Source organism: Panulirus ornatus, chromosome 4 (genome assembly GCF_036320965.1).
Source record: "Panulirus ornatus isolate Po-2019 chromosome 4, ASM3632096v1, whole genome shotgun sequence".
Lineage (NCBI taxonomy): Eukaryota > Metazoa > Arthropoda > Malacostraca > Decapoda > Palinuridae > Panulirus > Panulirus ornatus.
Window position 1 is genome coordinate 62,948,525 of NC_092227.1, and position 24,512 is coordinate 62,973,036.

The 24,512-nt window shown below is 40.9% G+C and overlaps 1 protein-coding gene across 2 annotated transcripts in view; it reads left to right on the forward strand.

The window, feature by feature from the left end:
• Positions 1–23,992, forward strand: part of Kap-alpha1 (karyopherin alpha1) — an 88,841-nt gene extending 64,849 nt beyond the window's left edge. For both annotated transcript variants that reach the window (XM_071695621.1, XM_071695615.1), the window contains exons 8-10: positions 681–830; positions 7,512–7,671; positions 22,248–23,992. In XM_071695621.1, coding sequence (XP_071551722.1) covers positions 681–830; positions 7,512–7,671; positions 22,248–22,441 — 504 coding nt within the window. In that variant the 3' untranslated portion in view covers positions 22,442–23,992. The remainder of the gene's footprint in view (positions 1–680; positions 831–7,511; positions 7,672–22,247) is intronic.
• The last annotated feature ends 520 nt before the right edge of the window (positions 23,993–24,512 follow it).

Sequence of the window (24,512 nt, forward strand, 5' to 3'; positions counted from 1 at the left end):
TGATCATAGAAGGACATAAATACAAATTGGAACAAGATATTCAAGGGCAGTCAGCTAACCACAGACATGAAAGAATGCTGTGGGTTGATAAGATAAGTAATCACTGGGTGATTGGGCTAATACCAGACAAAAAGATAATGCAAAAGTGGAGGATACCTAGAAAAAGAAAACAATGCATGAATGGAAGAGGAGCATGGAAAAAGAAAAGGTGAGCAATGAGAGAAGCAGAAAACAAAGAGCTCTGTGAGAAAATCAAGAACTCATCTGTGGAAATTAAGAAATTCCATAAAAAAACAAAATGAATGAAGAGTCACGCAGAACATGGAAAAAAATCCAAAATTAATATTTGCATACATGGACAAAGTTGAGAGCAAGAAATCAAATACTGAACCATATAAAATGAAAGTATCAAAGTGACCTTATGTAAGTATACACGATGTTACCTACATTGGTTTTCAGTTGCCGGTGATTAATCAGACATACTGATCCTAATTTTTGTTTTGATTAACACTCATGTATCCTGAAGGAAATTTTAGGAAGTTGATATATTTGTCAGAAATTTTTAACACCATTTCACACCTTTTAGTTTATGACTTTTCCCAAAGTATATGGTTATGACTTCAGATTGAATTTGTCAAATTTACCTTCACAGACTAATAAAATCATTATTTAATCAACAGATTCAAGCTGTTACAGATGCTAACATTTTCCCGGTGCTCATCGAGATTTTGGGTAAGGCAGAGTTCAAGACAAGGAAGGAAGCAGCATGGGCCATCACCAATGCTACATCAGGAGGCACTCCAGCACAAATAAGATATCTCGTTGAACAAGTTAGTTATCATTTTTTTATTGTTTTGACAGGGTAATAGCAATATAGCTCACCATTCTTTATCTTTTTTTTCTATCTGGCTATCTATGTCTCTGGTGCCTGTTCACTCAGGGAGCTTCCTTAAGGGGGTGGCAGCAGCAAAGAGTGAACTCTGGTGAACCCTAGTGCTGCTTCTTAGCCTTTTGTGCCTCACCCTTAACAGGCCACTGGCAAAGGGCAACTTAAGCACAGTTTATCCAGAGGTTCCCACATCTTGTTCCTACTGACTACTATGTAATGATCCACCCTACTACTTTTACCTAATGCCCCTGCTTATGTTTGTATCTACTACTTATGCCTAATGTTTCTACCTTATCCACTACCCCTATCTATTGCTCCTACCTTTTTGCCAAAATGCAGGGTCAGCACATATCTCTTTGCAGGAAAATCTAGCATGACTTAGGTGTTGTCATGTGTTGTGTGTCTAGGAGAGATTGTATGTTTGTGGACAGAATGCCTGCAGTCCACATGTGGATGAGGCAGAAAGAAAAGACATTTACCTGGGTCAAATGAGTGCAGTTTGATAACCACTGAAAAGCTGGCTTACTATTCAGCTGTCACCCAGCCTTCCAGTACCCTGGCAGTTAGTATTGATAATATACCTCCCTGCTCTATGGTTGCCTACTATGTACTACCTACCATTCCATTTTGATCCCAAGGAAAATGTTTTGAATATACCCAGAATAGGATAGAACCATCACAACACCTCACCTAATGCCTTTGCCAAGATATGGATTCATACATAAGGGTGTAATTCTCTTTGGGTCCTTGGGAACAGAGTTCTTTCAGATGAAACTAAGCCAAGATACAACATTGCAACCCACTCCAAACCAGTGTCTCCACCAGTATGAGGACAACCATAATTGAAGGAATCTATATATGATTATCCTTTTTTTTTTTTTTTTTTTTTTTTTTTTTTTTTTTTTTTTGCCGCTGTCTCCTACGTTTGCGAGGTAGCGCAAGGAAACAGACGAAAGAAGTGGCCCAACCCACCCCCATACACATGTATATACATACGTCCACACACGCAAATATACATACCTACACAGCTTTCCATGGTTCACCCCAGACGCTTCACATGCCCTGATTCAATCCACTGACAGCACGTCAACCCTGGTATACCACATCGATCCAATTCACTCTATTCCTTGCCCTCCTTTCACCCTCCTGCATGTTCAGGCCCTGATCACACAAAATCTTTTTCACTCCATCTTTCCACCTCCAATTTGGTCTCCCACTTCTCCTCGTTCCCTCCACCTCCGACACATATATCCTCTTGGTCAATCTTTCCTCACTCATTCTCTCCATGTGCCCAAACCATTTCAAAACACCCTCTTCTGCTCTCTCAACCACGCTCTTTTTATTTCCACACATCTCTCTTACCCTTACGTTACTTACTCGATCAAACCACCTCACACCACACATTGTCCTCAAACATCTCATTTCCAGCACATCCATCCTCCTGCGCATAACTCTATCCATAGCCCACGCCTCGCAACCATACAACATTGTTGGAACCACTATTCCTTCAAACATACCCATTTTTGCTTTCCGAGATAATGTTCTCGACTTCCACACATTCTTCAAGGCTCCCAGGATTTTCGCCCCCTCCCCCACCTTATGATCTACTTCCGCTTCCATGGTTCCATCCGCTGCCAGATCCACTCCCAGATATCTAAAACACTTCACTTCCTCCAGTTTTTCTCCATTCAAACTTACCTCCCAATTGACCTGACCCTCAACCCTACTGTACCTAATTACCTTGCTCTTATTCACATTTACTCTTAACTTTCTTCTTTCACACACTTTACCAAACTCAGTCACCAGCTTCTGCAGTTTCTCACATGAATCAGCCACCAGCGCTGTATCATCAGCGAACAACAATTGACTCACTTCCCAAGCTCTCTCATCCACAACAGACTTCACACTTGCCCCTCTTTCCAAAACTCTTGCATTTACCTCCCTAACAACCCCATCCATAAACAAATTAAACAACCATGGAGACATCACACACCCCTGCCGCAAACCTACATTCACTGACAACCAATCACTTTCCTCTCTTCCTACACGTACACCTATCTATATTTTTGACACCCATTCCCTCTGGGAACTCCCATCGAGGTATGGTCACGGCGAAAGAGTCTTTGCTTATCCCTGTCCTTACTTGCATCCACCATTCCATGCATTCTTCCTTTGTCTTACTCCCTCTATTATTCCTCCAACCTTATACACTCTCCTTGTAAATTCACAATCTTGCATTCTTTCCACTTGCTTACACCACTTCAGAGTATTACGTTTCACCCATTCTACCACTCCTCAATTCATTCCCTTTGCATTTCTTGCCATACCACATGCTCTTCTCAAATAGCTCATTTCCACAGCCTGGATTCTTGACCTCTATGCCTCTTTTCATGTCCATGTTTCAGCTGCATAGGTCAGGTTTGGAAGGACTATGCTGTTCTTTAATCCTCTCTTCACTTCCATGCTTACACCTCTGCCCATGAGCTTTTGCATCCTTCACCAAGAAATCAGCATCATGAATTTGCTGAGCTCCTGATAAAACCATCTTTTCATGCATGAACATGTCATAGGGTTTAACTCATTTAGGGTCACTGGGGTCAGGTATATATAAAATGGCCCTACATCCAATGGGCACGTGTCAGGAATTTAGAAATCCTTGTCATATTTGACCTTAACGTATCGATCCAAACATTTCTCGTTAGGAGTACATTGGTCTTCAGTCTCTGCCAGCTTTATGCCTTCCTCCTTTAACATAATAACACATTCCTGCAGCTCAAGGCATAAAGGTGAATCTAAAACTTGAAAGGCTCAGCTGGGAATTGGTAATTCACTATGGCTATTTCATTTCCATAATTATCTTGAAGACCTCAAAATATCTCATTAAACATAATGCTAGTAACCTTTGTAGCTTAATTTTGATGGTGTGTTAATGCCATGCTAAACCTAGTCCAACAAATTGTGTCAAATGCCTTTGAGTGTTTGAATTCTCTGCTTGAAAAACTGGTTCATTCATGAAAACTTTGCCAAAAGCAGCAGCAGCCATCAGCATATTTAACTGGACTTTAGGCAAGAAAATGTCTTTTTTTTGTTTGCTTGTATTATATATACTTTTTCATAAAACTCAAGCAGTTGGTAAGAACATTGGGTAAGAGCCTCAGGCAACACTGTGCTAGAGTCGCCCTTTGCCATTTGCTTGTTAATGTTGAGGCATTAAAGGCTAAGAAGCAACACTGGAGTTCAACAGTTATGGACTCTTTTGCTTTGATGTCCCCCTTGAGTGAGTTCCCAAAAGGGAAAGGGCATCAGAGATATAGATAGATAGATAGTAGATACAGACATAAGACTCACAGCAGTGCTTTGCTGAAGATTTCTACATATTGGTTTGACCATCACATTTGTGAAATGGGTAATATTAGCCTGATTTTAAAGGAATAATCATGAAAAGAATGAAGTTGGCTTCGACAGGCATTCACAAGGGGAGTAGAATTTACCCTTGGCTGTGACGTGTTAGCTTACTGGTCCACTGTACAGCCTGTGTTGTGCCATTAGGCTTCCTAGGACTTTGGCAGCAGTGTTTTGGATTTCTAGCTGATGTCAGATTCCAGATCTTATCCACAGATTTTTTTTCTTATGTTGTGAAGGCTCCAGTCATGGACAAAAGTCCGCATCAAGGCCAGGCCTTAAATATGAAACAGAAAAAGAAAAGCTGAGGGAAAGTATTAACAAATTTTCTAGGAAGTGAAAAACTCTCTTCTGAAATGTGCCATGTCATAATTATTGAGAAAGACATGGGAAGGTAGGTAGTTCCAAAGCTTTGGCATGTAGGGGAAGAAGCAGTCATCAGAACGGCCCACCCTTAATTGCTGATGGCCACACAGTAATCTTGTGATGCAGCAGTCTGCCAAATATTGCGTGGTCTGGCTAGTGGTGGGGGCATACAAGCAGCCAGCTCTCAGGAGCAAAAACCAAGGTAATACCTACAGAAGAGGGAAAGTGAATCAACATTGCAGCATAGGGTAAGAGTGTCAGGGTTAGACAGGGACTCAACTCTGTCAAGTAAGGATGGAGAGCTGCAACCCTCCAGATGTGAGAGCAGTACTCCATACAAGGTCAAATCAATCCTTTGTATAAATGGAGCAACTGTTCAGAAGAAAAGTTTTGACCTCTAAACAGAACACCCAGTTTCTAAAAGGCAGACTTGGCTATTCCCATAATGTGAGATTTCCAAGAATGTGTGGATGTTGCAGTAATCTCAAGTATGTTCATTGAGTCAAGAGGTGTAATTACAGAACTGTCAAAGGAGGAATGAGAGTTGTGAGGAGTTTTCGATAGAAAGATGGGTAGAAAACGGATTTTGGAGGCATTAACCTTTACATACATGTATATGTGCATGTGTGGACGTGTATGTTTATACATGTGTATGTGGGTGGGTTGGGCCATTCTTTCGTCTGTTTCCTTGCATTACCTCGTTAACGTGGGAGACAGCAACAAAGTGTAATAAGATGAATAGATGATAAATAAACTTTACAAGATTTTGTGTACCCCACTGAGATATCCTGTCCAAGTCTGAGTTTATTGAGGAAGTCATATCAAGATGAGATGCAGATCGAGTGAGAAAAGAGGGAGCAGGATTGAATGATACATGTACAGTACATATTTGTATTTTATGTTTATTATACTTAGTCACTGTCTCCCGCATTAGCAAGGTAGCTCAAGGAAACATACGAAAGAATGGCCCAACTCACGCACATGCATATGTACATACATAAATGCACACACATATACCTATTCATTTCAACGTGTACATACATATACATATATACATATGTACTTATTCATACTTGCTACCTTCATCGATTCCCGTTCTCACCCCACCACACATGAAATGGCACCCCCCCTCCCCCATTCGTGTGCGCACGCGCGAGGTAGCACTAGGAAAAGACAACAAAGGCCACATTCGTTCACGCTCTGTCTCTAGCTGTGTAATGCACGGAAACCACACCTCCATTTCCACATCCAGGCCCCACAAAACTTTCCATGGTTTACCCCAGACACTTCACATGCCCTGGTTCAATCCATTGACAGCACTTCAACCCCGGTATACCACATCATTCCAATTCACTCTATTCCTTGCACGCCTTTCACCCTCCTGTATGTTTAGGCCCCAATAACTCAAAATCTTTTTCACTTCATCCTTCCACCACCTCCAATTTGGTCTCCCACTTCTCCTCGTTCCCTCCACCTCTGACACATATATCCTCTTTGTCAATGTATCCTCACTCATTCTCTCCATATGACCACACCATTTCAATACACCCTCTTCTGCTCTCTCAACCACACACTTTTTATTACCATATATCTCTCTTACCCTTTCATTATTTGTTCAGTCAAACCAGCTCACACCAAATATTGTCCTCAAACATCTCATTTCTAACACATCCTCCCTCCTCCGCACAACCCTATCTATAGCCCATGCCATGCAACCGTATAACATTGTTGGAACCACTATTCTTTCAAACATACCCATTTTTGCCCTTGAGATAACGTTCACACCTTCCGCACATTTTTCAACGCTCCCAGAACTTTCACCCACTCCCCCACCCTGTGACTCACTTCCACTTCTCATGGCTTTCTTCATTCAAACACTTTACCATACCAAACTCAGTCACCAACTTCTGCAGTTTCTCACCCGAATCAACCACCTGTGCTGTATCATCAGCGAACAACTGACTCACTTCCCAAGCCCTCTAATCCAGAACAGACTTCATGCTTGCCCCTTTCTCCAAAACTCTTGCATTCACCTCCCTAACAACCCCATCCATAAACAAATGAAACAGCCATAGAGACATCACGCACCCCTGCCACAAACAGACATTCACTGGGAACCAATCACTTTCCTCTCTTGCTACTCGAACACATGCCTTACATCCTTGATGAAAACTTTTCACTGCTTTCTTGCAACTTACCTCTTACACCATATACTCTTAATACCCTCCACAAAGCTTCTCTATCAACTCTATCATATGACTTCTCCAGATCCATAAATGCTACATACAAATCCATTTGTGTTTCAAAGTATTTCTCACATACATTCTTCAAAGCAAATGCCTAATCCACACATCCTCTACCACTTCTGAAACCACACTGCTTTTCCCCAATCTGATGCTCTGTACATGCCTTTACCCACTCAATCAATACCTTCCCATGTAATTTCCCAGGAATACTCAACAAACTTATACCTCTGTAATTTGAACACTCAACTTTATCCCCTTTTCCTTTGTACTGTGGCACTATGCATGCATTCTGCCAATCCTCAGGCACTTCACCAACCAGTCAGCAACACAGTCACCCCCATTTTTAATAGATTCCACTGCAGTACCATCCAAACCCGCCGCTTTGCTGGCTTTCATCTTTCGGAAAGCTTTCAGTACCTGTTCTCTTTTTACCACACCATTCTCCCTGACCCACTCAGTTTGCACACCACCTCGACCAAAACATTTTATGAGTGTATTAGTATAAATGAAACCAGAATGCCGTGAAATGACTTGCTTTGGTGATACAAAAGAATGATACATATGTGTATGACATTATTACATGAAATTTATCTTTTGTATTTTTGCAGGGATGCATATCTCCGCTTTGTGACCTATTGACAGTGATGGATGCCAAGATTGTGCAGGTGGCTCTGAATGGGATCCAGAATATTCTTCAGCTAGGTGAACAGGAAGCTAAGACTACTTTTGGTGTCAACCCTTATGCTGTCTTGGTTGAAGAATGCTATGGTAAGTCTTAAGATGAATTATGCTTAGATCATTTTCTTATGCTTATTGTGCATTTGCACATGATATATCTGTAGAAATTTATCAGTTAGCAAATATGCATTCTTTTTTAAGTTGTCCCTATTACATGTGAGATTGTTTTCCAAAAAATGTGCATAAAGCAAAATTGTATGACCAAGTACTTTGTATTCATAAAAGAAAGTGATGCTTTCTGTAAAGTAATTTCTGTCCAAAAGAACCAGTGGTAGTACTTTCATGACTATTTTCATCTGGAATAATTCTAAAATAGCTTTTTGATAACCTGTTTATCATGGTGGTCTCAGTATTCAGATTCAAACAGATCCTTTGGACCCCACCATACCATTTAGGATCTATTGGATCTTATCATAAAAGTCTGTTACATCGCAAATTTAGTCCGGTAAGCTAAGTACGCCCAACTGAATTTGGGATGTGATAGAATAATCCGTTAGTTTAGACATTTGACCATGGTGCTAGGCATCAGGAGAACCAGTAACATCCTTTTTGCACATCACTTCTGTCTATCTATCTATCTATCTCTGAGGCCTGTTCCCATCAAGGGGATGTCCACAGCATAAGAGTCCCCACTTACCCCTGTCCTTACATGCCTTTATTGCATGCACATTTCCATGTTCTCTTCCACCATTTCTCCCCTTCCATTAATTTTTCACTGTATTTTCTCATGTTACAGGTGGTTTTCCTATCACACCAATCCTCTTTAGTTTTACTATCTTACACTTTCCTTGTAAACTCACTGTCTTGCATTTTTCCACTTACTTAAACCTTCTCGCAGTATTATGTTTCACCCATTCTACCCAAACACATTTCTTTCCTGTTGCATTCTTCAGTACCAAATCTTGCACTCGCCCCATCATTTCTTTCTTCCTTCCATCTAGTCATACCACATGCTCCTCTCAAATAGCCATTTTCCACAGCCTTAATTTTCAACCTCTGTGACTCATTCCATGTCCATTTTTTTGGCTGCATAGCTCAGGGTTGAGAGAACTAGGCTGTCCCTTCATTCTTTCTTTATTTCCATACTTCTCTTGTTTTCTTTCTTTTAAGGGACCCATAGACTCAACTACTGTATACTGCTCTATCCCAAATCTCTCCCTCTGTATCATCACAATAAATACTTAATTTCTGGTTTCTCTCCTAGCCTTTCTTCCCTATATCTGTAACACAGTTTAGTACCCTTTCTTCTTTTACTCTGTAGGGTCTTGCAAAATATGTGCTTTCACTCTGTTTCCTCTCAGCATTTACCTTAAATTGCCTATGCTTACTTACATCACAAAGCACATGCAACTCTTCAGTCTTGTCTAACAGCTTAATATCATTCACAAACAGGCTTGTCACTAGCCACCATACTTCGCCATCACACTCCATCTCTGCACCCCCTTTCATTAGTTTGCTTTCATCACTCTTATCTCTCCATCCCTGTATATGCTAAAAAGCCATGGTGATATCACACAGCCCTGCCTCACACCCACATGTATATGGAAACTTTTACTCAACTCTCCATCCACTCTTACACATACATTTGCTACTCTGTAGAGGGCTTTCACACCCTTCAACAGAGTACCCCACCCCCATATATCCTTAACACATCCTGTAAAGCATTCCACTTGACTCTTGTCTTATGATTTCTTAAGATCCATAAAAGCTGCATACAGCTTCTTACCTTTTCTTAGATACTTTTCGGCAGTCATTTTCACCACAAAAACCTGATCCACACAACCCCTACCTTTCCTAAAACTTCCTTGCTCTTCATTTATTGTACATTCATTCACTTCCATCACTTTTTAACAGTCAGTGCTCTTGCATACACTTTCCTTGATGCACTAAACAAATTTATTCCCCTGTAATTGCTAGGTATATCGCAAGCACCTTTTCCACTGAATAAAGGAACAATGATAGCTTTCACCCAATTCTCGGGCACAACCTTCTTTTTCCATGCTGAATTACATATCGAATGCATCCACTATATCACACTTTCTCCTCCATACTTCATTTTAGCTTTAATCCCATCCACACCAGTTCTCTTTCATACCTTCAACCTCATTATTACTATTTTTCCCTTCCTTCTAGCATTTATATCCTTTTCCTTCCATTATCCATACCCATGCATGTAACTACTGCTGCCTCACATTCTCCCACATTCATAAGTTCTTCAGAATATTCCTACCTTCCTTTCACTTCCTCTTTTGATCCAGCAACTCCTTTCTTTACCTCTCACATAATCACATAATGTTTCCACTCTTATGAACTCCTCTTTCCTTTTTCACCTCCTTCCATTACAATTTCATATTTTCCTTAAACTTTTCACTTAATTTTCTTTCAAAATCTTCATCTTCTTTAATTTCCCTTATCATCTGCTTAATATTCCTCTTATTTTTCTTGTATATTCTTCCCTCCTCCTTTACTGAACTTCCATATGCCTTTTTTGTCTCTACCTACTGAACTTCCATATGCCTTTTTCGTCTCTACCACAGCATTTTTAATGTCATCTGACCTCAATGCATTTTCTCTCTAGCTCCTATGTGTTACGACCTTGTATCCAACCATTGATTGTACAACCTTTCAAACTTTTTCTCATAACATTTTAAACAACTTAAGCACACATGACTGCATCCCTATATTTACTGCATTTCTTTCTAAACTTTCAGTCACCCTTCTTTCATACTCATACTTGCATTCTTTCTGATTCATCTTCTCTCTTGCCGACACTTTTACCTCTCCATTCTTCTTTACACGATACCTCTGCTTCTCCCTTATTCTTACCATCACAAGAACCACAAAATGGTCAGAATCTCCAAATAATCCTCTTTCATCTCTAGCATCCAGTACAGCCTTTCTCAACCTATCACCCACTGCCACATAGTCAGTCAAACCCATTTCTTCTCTTCCATTATTTCTCATCCATGTATGCCTGTGGATCATCTTGTGCTGAAAAAAGATGTTTACAACACAAACATCCACAAGATAACTCTTTTATCATTTACTTCAGGCATTTCCCATTTACCAGCTCTCCAATCTTATCACATCCTACCATCGCATTCATATCACCCATTACACCTTTCTGTCCTTTTCAAACCATTTATACAGTCACATGGATTTCTCTAGAAATGTCTTATTTCATCCTTACCATGCACAGTCTTCATATTCACAGGTGCTTGTACACATTTCCATGTATACTTCACAATTCCAATCTTTCCTTTCACCCACACTATTCTTGATCCATTGATCCTTGATCCTTGCACTGTGATAGCAGTTGCACATTTTTTACTAATACCTGTCCATACCACTCCTCTTTCCACGCCTTCCCACAGGTTGCATTTTTCATTTCCATTTTCACTCTATACATCCTGCTCAAGGATATGGGTTTCATCATTCCCCAGCACATCCAAACTGTTATATATTTCTCCACAAGCTCCCTCCTACTCTTACCAGTCATCCCATTTACATTCAGAGCCATCACCCACAATCACTCATCCCTTTTACACCCAAGCATAATGGGTGAACTCTAGTGCTACTTCTTTAGCATCTCACCCTTAACAGACCACTAGTGGAGGTCAGCTTCACTGAAACATTTCCCAGAGGTACTGGGGCTTTCAGATTGTAAGATAAACTAAAGTGCCGATACCCATCAGTGTTTGTCTGTTATTAAAAAGAAACTGTTATTTCCCAGATGGAGTTGGGCGCTATTTCCCCCTTCTATTCCACCCCAAAGGGTGTAACATTGAGGTAATCACAAGAAGGTGGGATGACTTGGATACTTCAGAAAATTAGAGTATCCTCTTGAGGCACTGAAATTCAAACTTTTCCCAACTATTGAGCCTTTACCACAGTAGCAGTGCCTCCTATTAGGACCTCATTGGTTACAATACTGCCACTGCACATCATTTTGGTGCATTTTATCTTTCACAAGAATGCTGAACAGTGTTATGGATCTGGAGAAGGCATATGATAGAGTTGATAGAGATGCTCTGTGGAAGGTTTTAAGAATATATGATGTGGGAGGCAAGTTGTTAGAAGCAGTGAAAAGTTTTTATCGAGGATGTAAGGCATGTGTATGTGTAGGAAGAGAGGAAAATGATTGTTTCTCAGTGAATGTAGGTTTGTGGCAGGGGTGTGTGATGTCTCCATGGTTGTTTAATTTGTTTATGGATGGGGTTGTTAGGGAGGTGAATGCAAGAGTTTTGGAAAGAGGGGCAAGTATGCAGTCTGTTGGGGATGAGAGAGCTTGGGAAGTGAATCAGTTGTTCACTGATGATACAGCGCTGGTGGCTGATTCATGTAAGAAACTGCAGAAGCTGGTGACTGAGTTTGGTAAAGTGTGTGAAAGAAGAAAGTTAAGAGTAAATGGGAATAAGAGTAAGGTTATTAGGTACAGTAGGGTTGAGGGTCAAGTCAATTGGGGAGGTAAGTTTGAGTGGAGAAAAACTGGAGGAAGTAAAGTGTTTTAGATATCTGGAAGTGGATCTGGCAGCAGATGGAACCATGGAAGCAGAAGTGAATCATAGGGTGGGGGTGGGGGCGAAAATTCTGGGAGCATTGAAGAATGTTTGGAAGTCGAGAACATTATCTCAGAAAGCAAAAATGGGTATGTTTGAAGGAATAGTGGTTCCAACAATGTTGTATGGGTGCGAGGCGTGGGCTATGGATAGAGTTGTGTGCAGCAGGGTGGATGTGCTGGAAATGAGATGTTTGAGGACAATATGTGGTGTGAGGTGGTTTGATCGAGTAAGTAATGTAAGGGTAAGAGAGATGTGTGGAAATAAAAAGAGTGTGGTTGAGAGAGCAGAAGAGGGTGGTCTGAAATGGTTTGGTCACATGGAGAGAATGAGTGAGGAAAGATTGACCAAGAGGATATATGTGTCAGAGGTGGAGGGAACGAGGAGAAGTGGGAGACCAAATTTTAGGTGGAAAGATGGAGTGAAAAAGATTTTGTATGATCGGGGCCTGAACATGCAGGAGGGTGAAAGGCGTGCAAGGAATAGAGTGAATTGGAAGGATGTGGTATACCGGGATCGACGTGCTATCAATGGATTGAACCAGGGCATGTGAAGCGTCTGGGGTAAACCATGGAAAGTTGTGTGGGGCCTGGATGTGGAAAGGGAGCTGTGGTTTTGGTGTATTATTACATGACAGCTAGAGACTGAGTGTGAACGAATGTGGCCTTTGGTGTCTTTTCCTAGTGCTACCTCGCACACATGAGGGGGGAAGGGGTTGTTATTCCATGTGTGGCGGGGTGGCAATGGGAACAAATAAAGGCAGACAGTATGAATTATGTACATGTGTATATATGTATATGTCTGTGTGTGTATATATATGTGTACATTGAGATGTATAGGGATGTATATTTATGTGTGTTGACGTGTATGTATATACATGTGTATGTGGGCAGGTTGGGCCATTCTTTCGTCTGTTTCCTTGCGCTATCTCGCTAACACGGGAGACAGCAACAAAGCAAAATAAATAAATAAACGTACTGATTTACAATTATTTGATGTTGCAGTATTAACTTTTGTGCCTTTACACCTTCAAAGATACAGTAAGTAGAAATTTCAAGATGAGCTAGACACGACTTTGTCACTACCACCCTATCTGAGATAAGAGCCTGCTTGGTCAAAACACGAACAAACCAGGTGCCTCTGTTCTGCAGTTGCCGTGTTTTTTATTTTTGTTTTGTTTTTTTACATCGTCTTTTTTTCCCCAGCACCTCACCATGATCCATGCATACATTTGAATCCTAAAACCACTCAACAAAACAGTAAACTCCCCTTTTCTTAGTAATTCACCTGCAATACCATCTACTTCATTCCCCTAGCCACATTTCATCTTACATGAGGCCTTCAGCACCTCTTATAATTTCATCAAACTACTTGCCATGACACTCTTTTCACATACCTCACCAGTCTAAGTACCCTCCATCCGCCACCCCATTATTTATCAAACACATTCAACAATCCTTCTTAGTACTCACTCCATTCCCTCCTCACCTCATCTCTGCTAGTTACCATTTCCCCATTTACCTCTTCATGGAAATTCATTTTTTCTCATTTTTCTCATAAATTAGCCTCTTTCCAAAACATTCTCTTATGCCCCTGCAATTCATCCAAACTCTTATTCCCTCTTTTTCAGTCCCTGAACCTTCCTCTGACCCTCTATCACTTTCTCTTTCTCTTGTGCATCTTCGAACCACTCTCACTCCTTGCTTGTCAGGAACACCCATACACATCTCTCTTCCGTATCATAAACAACTGAACTTCATTGTCTCACCTTTCATTACTCTTTCTCACTTGCCCACCTCCCACTTTCTGCATGCCACATTCGTCTTTTACTCATGTCAACACTATCTATCTATCTCTCTTCTATCTGTATCTCTGATGCCCATTCCAGTTGGAATTCCCTCAAAGGGAAGGCCACAGCAACAAAGTCTCAACAACTAAAGAACTCTAGTGCCACTTCTTAGCCTTTATGCCTCACCCTTAACAAGCCACCGGCAGAGGGCATCTAGCTCAGTATTTGCAGAGGCTTTTACCTAATGCTCCTAATGACTACTACTGTCTAATGCTCCTACCTACTACTTCTACCTAACGTTTCTACCTAAAGCTCTTGCTAAATGTTCCTACCTACTACATCTGTCTTCTGCTCCTTACATTTTGCCAAAAGGCAGGGCTAGCACATAGTGCTCACCGCAAGAAAATTTAGTTACAAAGAATGAGCTGCATAAGTTAAATGATGTCAAGAGCTACATATGACATGGAGAAATTGTATGTTTGTGGACAGCACTGCTTCCCTAAATGCCTCCCATTCGCGTACATAATATCATTGTACAAAGGCAAAGGGGATAAAGGTGAGTGTTCAAATTACAGAGGTATAAGTATGTTGAGTATTCCTGGGAAATTTTATGGGAGGGTATTGATTGAGAGGGTCAAGGCATGTACAGATAATCAGACTTGGGAAGAGCAGTTTAGTTTCAGAATTGGTAGTGGATATGTGGATCAGGTGTTTACTTTGAAGAATGTATGTGAGAAATACTTGGAAAAACAGATGGATTTGTATGTAGCATTTATGGATCTGGAGAAGGCATATGAGTTGATAGAGATGTTTTGTGGAAGGTTGTAAGAGTATATGGTGTTGGAGGTAAGTTGCTAGAAGCAGTGAAAAACTTTTACCAAGGACATAAGGCATGTGTAAGAGTAGGAAGAGAAGAAAGTGATTGGTTCCCAGCGAATGTCAGTTTACGGCAGGGGTGTGTGATACCTCCATGGATGTTTAATTTGTTTATGGATGGGGTGGTTAGGAGGTGAATGCAAGAGTTTTGGAGAGATGGCAAGTATGAAGTCTGTTCTGGATGAGAGGGCTTGGAAATGAGTCAGTTGTTATTCGCTGATGATACGGCACTGGTGGCTGCTTCAGATGAGAAACTGCAGAAGTTGGTGACTGAGTTGGTAAAGTGTGTGAAAGAAGAAAGTTGAGAGTGAATGTGAATAAGAGCTAGGTTATTAGGTTCAGTAGGGTTGATGGACAAGTTAATTGGGAAGTAAGTTTGAATGGAGAAAAACGAGGAAGTGAAGTGTTTTTGATATCTGGGAGTGACTTAGCAGCAGATGGAACCATAGAAGCGAAAGTGAGTCACGGGGGGGTTTGGACATATGGAGAGAATGAGTGAGGAAAGATTGACAAAGAGGATATATGTGTCAGAGGTGGAAGGAAGAAGGAGATGCGGGAGACCAAATTGGAGGTGGAAAGATGGAGTGAAGAAGATTTTGAGCAATCAGGGCCTGAACATACAGGAGAGTGAAAGGTGTGCAAGGAATAGAGTGAATTGGAAATATGTGGTATACCTGGGTGTCAGTGGTCGACGTGCTGTCAGTGGATTGAACCAGGGCATGTGAAGCATCTTAGGTAAACCATGGAAAGGTCTGTGGTGCCTGGATGTGGAAAGGTAGCTATGGTTTGGGTGCATTACACATGACAGCTAGAGACTGAGTGTCAACGAATGTGGCTTTTTTTGTCCTTTCCTGCCACTACCTTGCTGGAGGGGGTGATGCTGTGTTGTGTGGCATGATGGCAACGGGAATGGATGAAGGCGGCGAGTGTGGGTGTGTACATGTGTATATATGTATATGTCTGTGTATGTATATGTATGTATATGTTGAAATGTGTATGGATATGAGCATGTGTGGGTATTTATGTATATACATGTGTATTTGGGTGGGTTGGGCCATCCCTTGTCTGTTTCCCTGCATTACCTCACTGATGCAGGAGAAGGCAATTAAGTATAATAAAGATGATAAATGAAATCTTTGTTTGAATCAGATATTCTTAATCACCAATCCTTTTTCATCTCAACTTCACAAGCTGTTCTCCATTTCGATTCTGATTACTGAATACCCCATTCTCTGCAGTTATACCCTCAACTGGCATATTACACACTCACTCTCAGATCACATAAAAATGATAACCAATATCTCGCATCAAAGCTGCTGACACACTCACTCAGCTCCTTATAGAGCACTTGCTTTTCTTCCTTGGTCCTCTCATGGGTGGGTGCATTAACACCTCTCTTTCTCCCCTTTCTCCACTTTCATTTTTTACCCACAGCATTTTAGGGCTCACTTTGCACTCTTTCACACATTCCCTCAATTCCTTCTGCAGCAGAAGGGCTATCTATTCCTTAGATCTTGTCCTCGCAAAAGCTCCTGACTTCGTGTTTCACTCAGAGCTAGAACATCCTGGCTGCTGTTCCTCCTCTTCCTCTTCTTTTTGTTCTCCTACATATTCATTTTTTTCTTATACATAATTGCCATTTTCTGCATTAGCGAGGTGACTTTAAGAACAGAGGACTGAGCCTTAAGAGGGAATATCTTCACTTGGCCCCCTCTCTGTTCCTTCTTTTGGAAAATTGAAAACGGGAGGGGAGGATTTCTAGCCCCCTGCTACCTCCCATTTTAGTTGCCATCTATGGCAAGCAGGGAATACTTGGGAAGTATTCTGTCTCTCCAATGCCCAGGGATGTTATTATTATTATGTTTATTTATTTATTTTGCTTTGTCGCTGTCTCCCGCGTTAGCGAGGTAGCGCAAGGAAACAGACGAAAGAATGGCCCAACCCACCCACATACACATGTATGTACATTTTACGTCCACACACGCAAATATACATACCTATACATCTCAACGTATACATATATATACACACACAGACATAGACGTCTATACACATGTACATAATTCATACTGTCTGCCTTTATTCATTCCCATCACCACCTCGCCACACATGAAATAACAACCCCCTCCCCCCTCATGTGTGCGAGGTAGCGCTAGGAAAAGACAACAAAGGCCACATTCGTTCACACTCAGTCTCTAGATGTCATGTAATAATGCACAGAAATCACAGCTCCCTTTCCACATCCAGGCCCCACAGAACTTTCCATGGTTTACCTAAGATGCTTCACATGCCCTGGTTCAATCCATTGACAGCACGTCGACCCCGGTATACCACATCATTCCCATTCACTCTATTCCTTGCACGCCTTTCACCTTTCTGCATGTTCAGGCCCCAATCACTCAAAATCTTTTTCACTCCATCTTTCCACCTCCAATTTGGTCTCCCACTTCTCCTCATTCCCTCCACCTCTGACACATATATCCTCTTTGTCAATCTTTCCTCACTCATTTCAAAACACCCTCTTCTGCTCTCTCAACCACAGTCTTTTTATTACCACACATCTCCCTTACCCTATTATTACTTATTCGATCAAACCACCTCACACCACATATTGTCCTCAAACATCTCATTTCCAGCACGTCCACCCTCCTCCGCACAACTCTATCCATAGCCCACGCCTCGCAACCATATAACATTGTTGGAACCACTATTCCTTCAAACATACCCATTTTTGCTTTCCAAGATAATGTTCTCGACTTCCACACATTCTTCAACGCTCCCAGAATTTTCGCCCCCTCCCCCACCCGATGATTCACTTCCGCTTCCATGGTTCCATCCACTGCCAAATCCACTCCCAGATATCTCACTTCATTTCCTCCAGTTTTTCTCCATTCAAACTTACCTCACAATTGACTTGACCTTCAACCCTACTGTACCTAAAAACCTTGCTCTTATTCACGTTTACTCTCAACTTTCTTCTTTCACACACTTTACCAAACTCAGTCACCAGCTTCTGCAGTTTCTCACATGAATCAGCCACCAGCGCTGTATCATCAGTGAACAACTGACTCACTTCCCAAGCTTTCATCCACAACAGACTGCAAACTTGCCCCTCTTTCCAAACCTCTTGCTTTCACCTCCCTAACAACCCCATCCATAAACAAATTAAACAACCGTGGAGACATCACACACCCCTGTCTCAAACCTACATTCACAGAGAACCAATCACTGTCCTCTCTTCCTACGCGTACACATGCCTTACATCCTCAATAAAAACTTTTCACTGCTTCTAACAACTTTCCGCCCACACCATATATTCTTAATACCTTCCACAGAGCATATTATTATTGTTATTACTATTGTTATTATTTATTTTATTTATTATACTTTGTCACTGTCTCCCGCATTAGCGAGGTAGCGCAAGGAAACAGACGAAAGAATGGCCCAACCCACCCACATACACATGTATATACATACAGGTCCACATACGCACATATACATACCTGTACATTTCAACATACAAAGACATACATATATACACATATACATAATTCATACTTGCTGCCTTTATTCATTCCCATCGCCACCCCGCCACACATGAAATGACAACCCACTCCCCCCGCATGTGTGTAAGGTAGTGCTAGGAAAAGACAACAAAAGCCAGATTTGTTCACACTCAGTCTCTAGCTGTCATGTATAATGCACTGAAACCACTTCTCCCTTTCCACATCCAGGCCCCCACAAAACTTTCCATGGTTTACCCCAGACGCTTCACATGCCCTGGTTCAATCCATTGCATATCAACCCCGGTATACCACGTCTTTCCAATTCACTCTATTCCTTGCACACCTTTCACCCTCCTGCATGTTCAGGCCCCAATCACTCAAAATCTTTTTCACTCCATCTTTCCATCTTCAGTTTGTCTCCCACTTCTCCTCGTTCCCTCCTCCTCTGACATATATATCCTCTTTGTCAATCTTTCCTCACTCATTCTCTCCATGTGACCAAACCATTTCAAAACACCCTCTTCTGCTCTCTCAACCACACTCTTTTTATTGCCACACATCTCTCTTACCCTTTCATTACTTACTCGATCAAACTACCTCACACCACATATTGTTCTCAAACATCTCATTGCCAAAACATCTACTCTCCCTGCACAACGCCATCTATAGCCCACGCCTCACAACCATATAACATTGTTGGAGCCACTCTTCCTTCAGACACCCCCATTTTTGCTTTCTGAGACAATGTTTTCGTCTTCCACACATTTTTCAACGCTTCCAGAACTTTCACCCCCTCCCCCACCCTGTGACTCACTTCTACTTCCATGGTTCCTTCAGCTGCCAAATCCACTCCCAGATACCTAAAACACTTCACTTCCTCCAGTTTTTCTCCATTCAAACTTACCTCCCAATTGACTTGTCCCTTAACCCTACTGTACGTAATAACCTTGCTCTTATTCACATTTACTCAGCTTTCTTCTTTCAAACAATTTACCAAACTCAGTCACCAGCATCTGCAGTTTCTCACCCGAATCAACCACCAGCGCTGTATCATCAGCGAACAACAACTGACTCACTTCCCAAGCTCTCTCATCCATGACAGACTCCATACTTGCCCCTCTCTCCAAATCTCTTGCATTCACCTCCCTAACAACCCCATCCATAAACAAACAACCATGGAGACACCACTCACCCCTGCCACAAACCAAGATTCACTGAGAACCAATCACTTTCCTCTCTTCCTACTCGTACACTTGCCTTACATCCTTGATAAAAACTTTTCACTGCTTCTAACAACTTGCCTCCCACACCATGTATTCTTAATACCTTCCGCAGAGCATCTCTATCACATGCCTTCTCCAGATTCATAAATGCTATTTCTCACATACATTCTTCAAAGCAAACACCTAATCCACACATCCTCTACCACTTCTGAAACCACACTGCTCTTCCCCAAGCTGCCTTGCCAGTTTTCATCTTCCACAAAGCTTTTACTACCTCTTCTCTGTTTACCAAATCATTCTCCCTAACCCTCTCACTTTGCACACCACCTCGACCAAAACACCCTATATCTGCCTTTCTGTCATCTCATACATTCAACAAACCTTCAAAATACTCACTCCATCTCCTTCTCACATGACCACTACTTGTTATCACCTCCCCATTAGCCCCTTTCACTGATGTTTCCATTTGTTCTCTTGTCTTACACACTTTATTTACCTCCTTTCAAAACATCTTTTTATTCCCCCTAAAATTTAATGATACTCTCTCACCCTAACTGTCACCTCTTTGTCACCTCTTGCACCTTTCTCTTGATCTCCTGCCTCTTTCTTTTATATATCTCCCAGTCATTTGCACTATTTCCATGCAAAACTCTTCCAAATGCTTCTCTCTTCTCTTTCACTAACAATCTCACTTCTTCATCCCACCACTCACTACCCTTTCTAATCTGCCCACCTCCCATGCTTCTCATGCCACAAGCATCTCTTGCGCAAGCCATCACTACTTCCCTAAATACATCCCATTCCTCCCCCACTTCCCTTACGTCCTTTGCTCTCACCTTTTTCCATTCTGCACCCAGTCTCTCCTGGTACTTCCTCACACAAGTCTCCTTCCCAATCTCACTTACTCTCACCACTCTCGTCACCCCAACACACTCATATTTTCTGAAAACCTCTACAAATCCTCACCTTTGCCTCCACATGATAATGATCAGACATCCCTCCAGTTGCACCTCTTGGCACATTAACATCCAAGAGTCTCTTTTGCACACCTGTCAACTAACACATAATCCAATAACGCTCTCTGGCCATCTCTCCCACTTACATACGTATACTTATGTATATCTCTCTTTTTAAACCAGGTATTCCCAATCACCAGTCCTTTTTCAGCACACAAATGTACAAGCTCTTCACCTTTTCCATTTACAACACTGAACACCCCATGTACACCAATTATTCCCTCAACTGCCACATTACCCACCTTTGCATTCAAATCACCCATCACTATAACCCAGTCTTGTGCATCAAAACTACTCACACACTCGCTCAGCTGCTCCCAAATCACTTGCCTCTCATGATCTTTCTTCTCATGCCCAGGTGCATAAGCACCAATAATCACCCATCTCTCTCCATCCACTTTCAGTTTTACACATATCAGTCTAGAGTTTACTTTCTTACACTCTGTCACATACTCCCACCACTCCTGTTTCAGGGGTAGTGCTACTCCTTCCCTTGCTCTTGTCCTCTCACCAACCCCTAACTTTATTCCCAAAACATTCCCAAACCACTCTTCCCCTTTACCCTTGAGCTTTGTTTCACTCAGAGCCAAGACGTCTACCCAGGTTCCTTTCTTCAAATATACTACCTGTTTATCCTTTTTTCTCATCTTGGTTACATCTATACACATTTAGACACCCCCAATCTGAGCCTTCGAGGAGGATGAGCACTCCCCGCATGACTCCTTCTTCTGTTTCCCCTTTTAGAAAGTTGAAATACAAGGAGGAGAGGGTTTCTAGCCCCCTGCTCCCGTCCCCTTTAATCGCCTTCTATGACACGTGAGGAATGTGTGGGAAGTATTCTTTCTCCCCTATCCCCAGGGATAGGGGAGAATATATTTTTATATTTATTTATTATACTCTGTTGCTATCTCCCACATTAGTGAGGTAGCGCAAGGAAATGGAGGGAAGATTGGCCCAATCCACCCACATACACATGTATACACATACACGTCCACACACGCACATATACATACCTATACATCTCAATGTATACATATATATACACACACAGACATATACATATATACACATGTACATAATTCATCCTGTCTGCCCTTATTCATTCACACATGAAATAACAACCCCCTTCCCCCGCATGTGCACAAGGTAGTGCTAGGAAAAGACAACAAACGCCACATTCATTCACACTCAGTCTCTATCTGTCATGTATAATGCTTAGGGGAGAATATACGTATGAAATAGATTTTCATTCGTACTTTATCACCATTTACTGTGTTAGCGAGGTGATGCCAGGAACAGACGAAGGTAGGTCGCATCCATTCTCTTGCTGTCATGTGTAATCCACAGAAACCTTAGCTCCCTGTCTACAACCAGGCCTCACAGACCCTTCTTTGGTTTACTCCGGATGGTTCCCATGCCCAATTTCAGGCCATTGACACTATTTGGACACCAGTATTTCACATCATTCCATTTCACATTATCTCTTGCTCCTCTTTCACCATCTTACATTTTCAGGCCCAGAATGCTTATATGTATATATATACTGTATGAAAACTTTCGTGAGTAGATATTGTCGATTGTTCATTTATGTAAAATTAATTGCTTTGTATTATCATTCTTTTTTTATAATCCAATAGGCCTAGACAAGATAGAGTTCCTTCAGAGTCATGAAAATCTGGAAATTTACCAGAAGGCCTTTGAAATCATAGAACACTACTTTGGAGGAGAAGAGGAAGATTCTAAAGTGGCTCCCTCCATTGACGAATCTGGACATCAGTTCCAGTTCAATCCGGAGGGGGGTGCACCTCCACAAGGAGGATTCAATTTCTAACAGGAACCTCTCAGTTCGCATGTAGAATTCCACGGAGCTAGAAACTTATAACCCCTGGACTGACAATGGGAATTAGTTAATTTTATCTCCTCTTTGTGCTGGAAGGATCTGCGGGTCAAGATACCACTCCTGCAGTATTTATTGTGGCTTTTGTATTTTGAAATGCTACAACTATATTATTTTTAGAAAGTGGGAATGCTTTACTCTTAACTGCAGAAGTGTAAAATGGTAGTAAAGATAGCTTCCTAATTGATGAAAAAAAGCATTACATGAGGGTGCAAAGTTGTATTATTTGAAGGATAATCATGAATATCCAGTTTTCTCTTTATAGAAAATCAAGATTAAAACTTTGTAGTGTATTGCTTATCCTTATCTTCCTTTCAGTTCTTCCGAGTTGATACTATTATAAAACGCTAGTGAAATTGTTATTATTGTAAAGAGACTTTTTATGTTATTCTGCATAAAGTTTTTAACATCATTAGCCCTCATAATATCTTGGTCCTAATTGTAAAACCAAGCTATTGCTTTAGCTTGGTTAATATATGAAACTGTATTGTCTCTGTGTTCCTTGTGATTTAACTATCACAAAAGTTAATTTTCTTTATTGTTTATGTCTGTTGAACCAGTTATACAGTGATGAATATTTCGATCAACTTGGAATATATGCTGGGGAAAAGATACTCAAGAAAAGTTTGGTTTATTTCATTTTGTTTTGTATTTTGAAAAAGCTCATGGTGTGTTTAGTTAAGGGTAACCAAGCTTTTAAGTCTGCCTTGAAACCCAGTATATATTACACAGTTGGTGAACCTAAGCCTTGGGAAGGACACCTGTAATGTTCCATTTCCTATATAGAACAACCCTTCATTTTTATTACAGCTACCAGACCAGGGTATTTTTTTTTCATTGTGATTTGTTTTCTTTAATTTTTTGTTAATTTGTTCATACACTGAATTAGATAAAGTTTATCTACTAGTTCATTTATCTGTATTGGCATATATTTGCTAGGGAAACAAATGCAGGTATTGTAAGAGTGAATTTTTTTTATAGATATATTCTTTAGTATGCATAACAAATCTAAAAGTGAAATGAGAAGAGACTTGCCTGTTTCTTGATGTTTGCTTTAGAATTGGTAACTTGTAGAAATTCCTTTTCAAGTATTAGAGGCAAGTTGATTATTTGATGAGAAAGCATTGGTGCTTTTTAACTACTTGATAGGACATTCATTGCAGGTAACCACGTCTAAAGCAGAGGTACCTATTCCTGGTGGTGTCATGTTTACCTCATTTATTATGTAAAGCTTAACCCAGCATGCTGGACATGGTTGATTATTTACTGTAATGTATACAACATGGGTTATGTGTTGATATTTCTTGTTTGTGTCAGTTTGCATGTGTTTGTGTGCTTGTGTGTGTATATGCATTTTTATGTCCTGCCACAACATAAGTGGCAGGGCATTAAGTTGTCACCCTTTGGCATGTATATCTGTGGATGCATTCTTACTACCACTAAAGCTGAAAAATATTAAGTAATAGAATCTTCAATGCACCATAGGTATCCTGTGTTTAATTGACAAACTGATTAGATTTTGAAGCTCATTGTTTTTCAGTTTGAATATTGATAAGGATTTTTTTCAATTGCTTGAATCAGGAGGGCTGAATTATGGATATTTCTCAATGATAGCATTGTGTATTAAGTAAAAAAAAAAAAAGACACAAATTTCTGCAAGTTTCTTTTTTTTATTATTATTTGTGGTGGAACATTAGATAGTACAAGTACCTATTTTATGTTATTGTGAGAAAGTACTCCCATTCCTTTCATAGGTTTTGGTCATGAGCATGTCCTCATGGCCATTCCTTGAATGAAATGTGAAGGATTAAGAAATAGAGAAAAAAGGATAATCAGAGAGTAGAGATGGAAAAGCTCCTCTTTTAAAAAGGGGTAGCTTTTGATTGTTTGTAAAATCATAAAGTGAAGAACTCCTAAGCTTATGGGAAAAAGAAATGAAATATCATTGACATCACAGCAGCCCACCTTTGATTTGACAGACAGCCACACAGTAATCATGTGACAC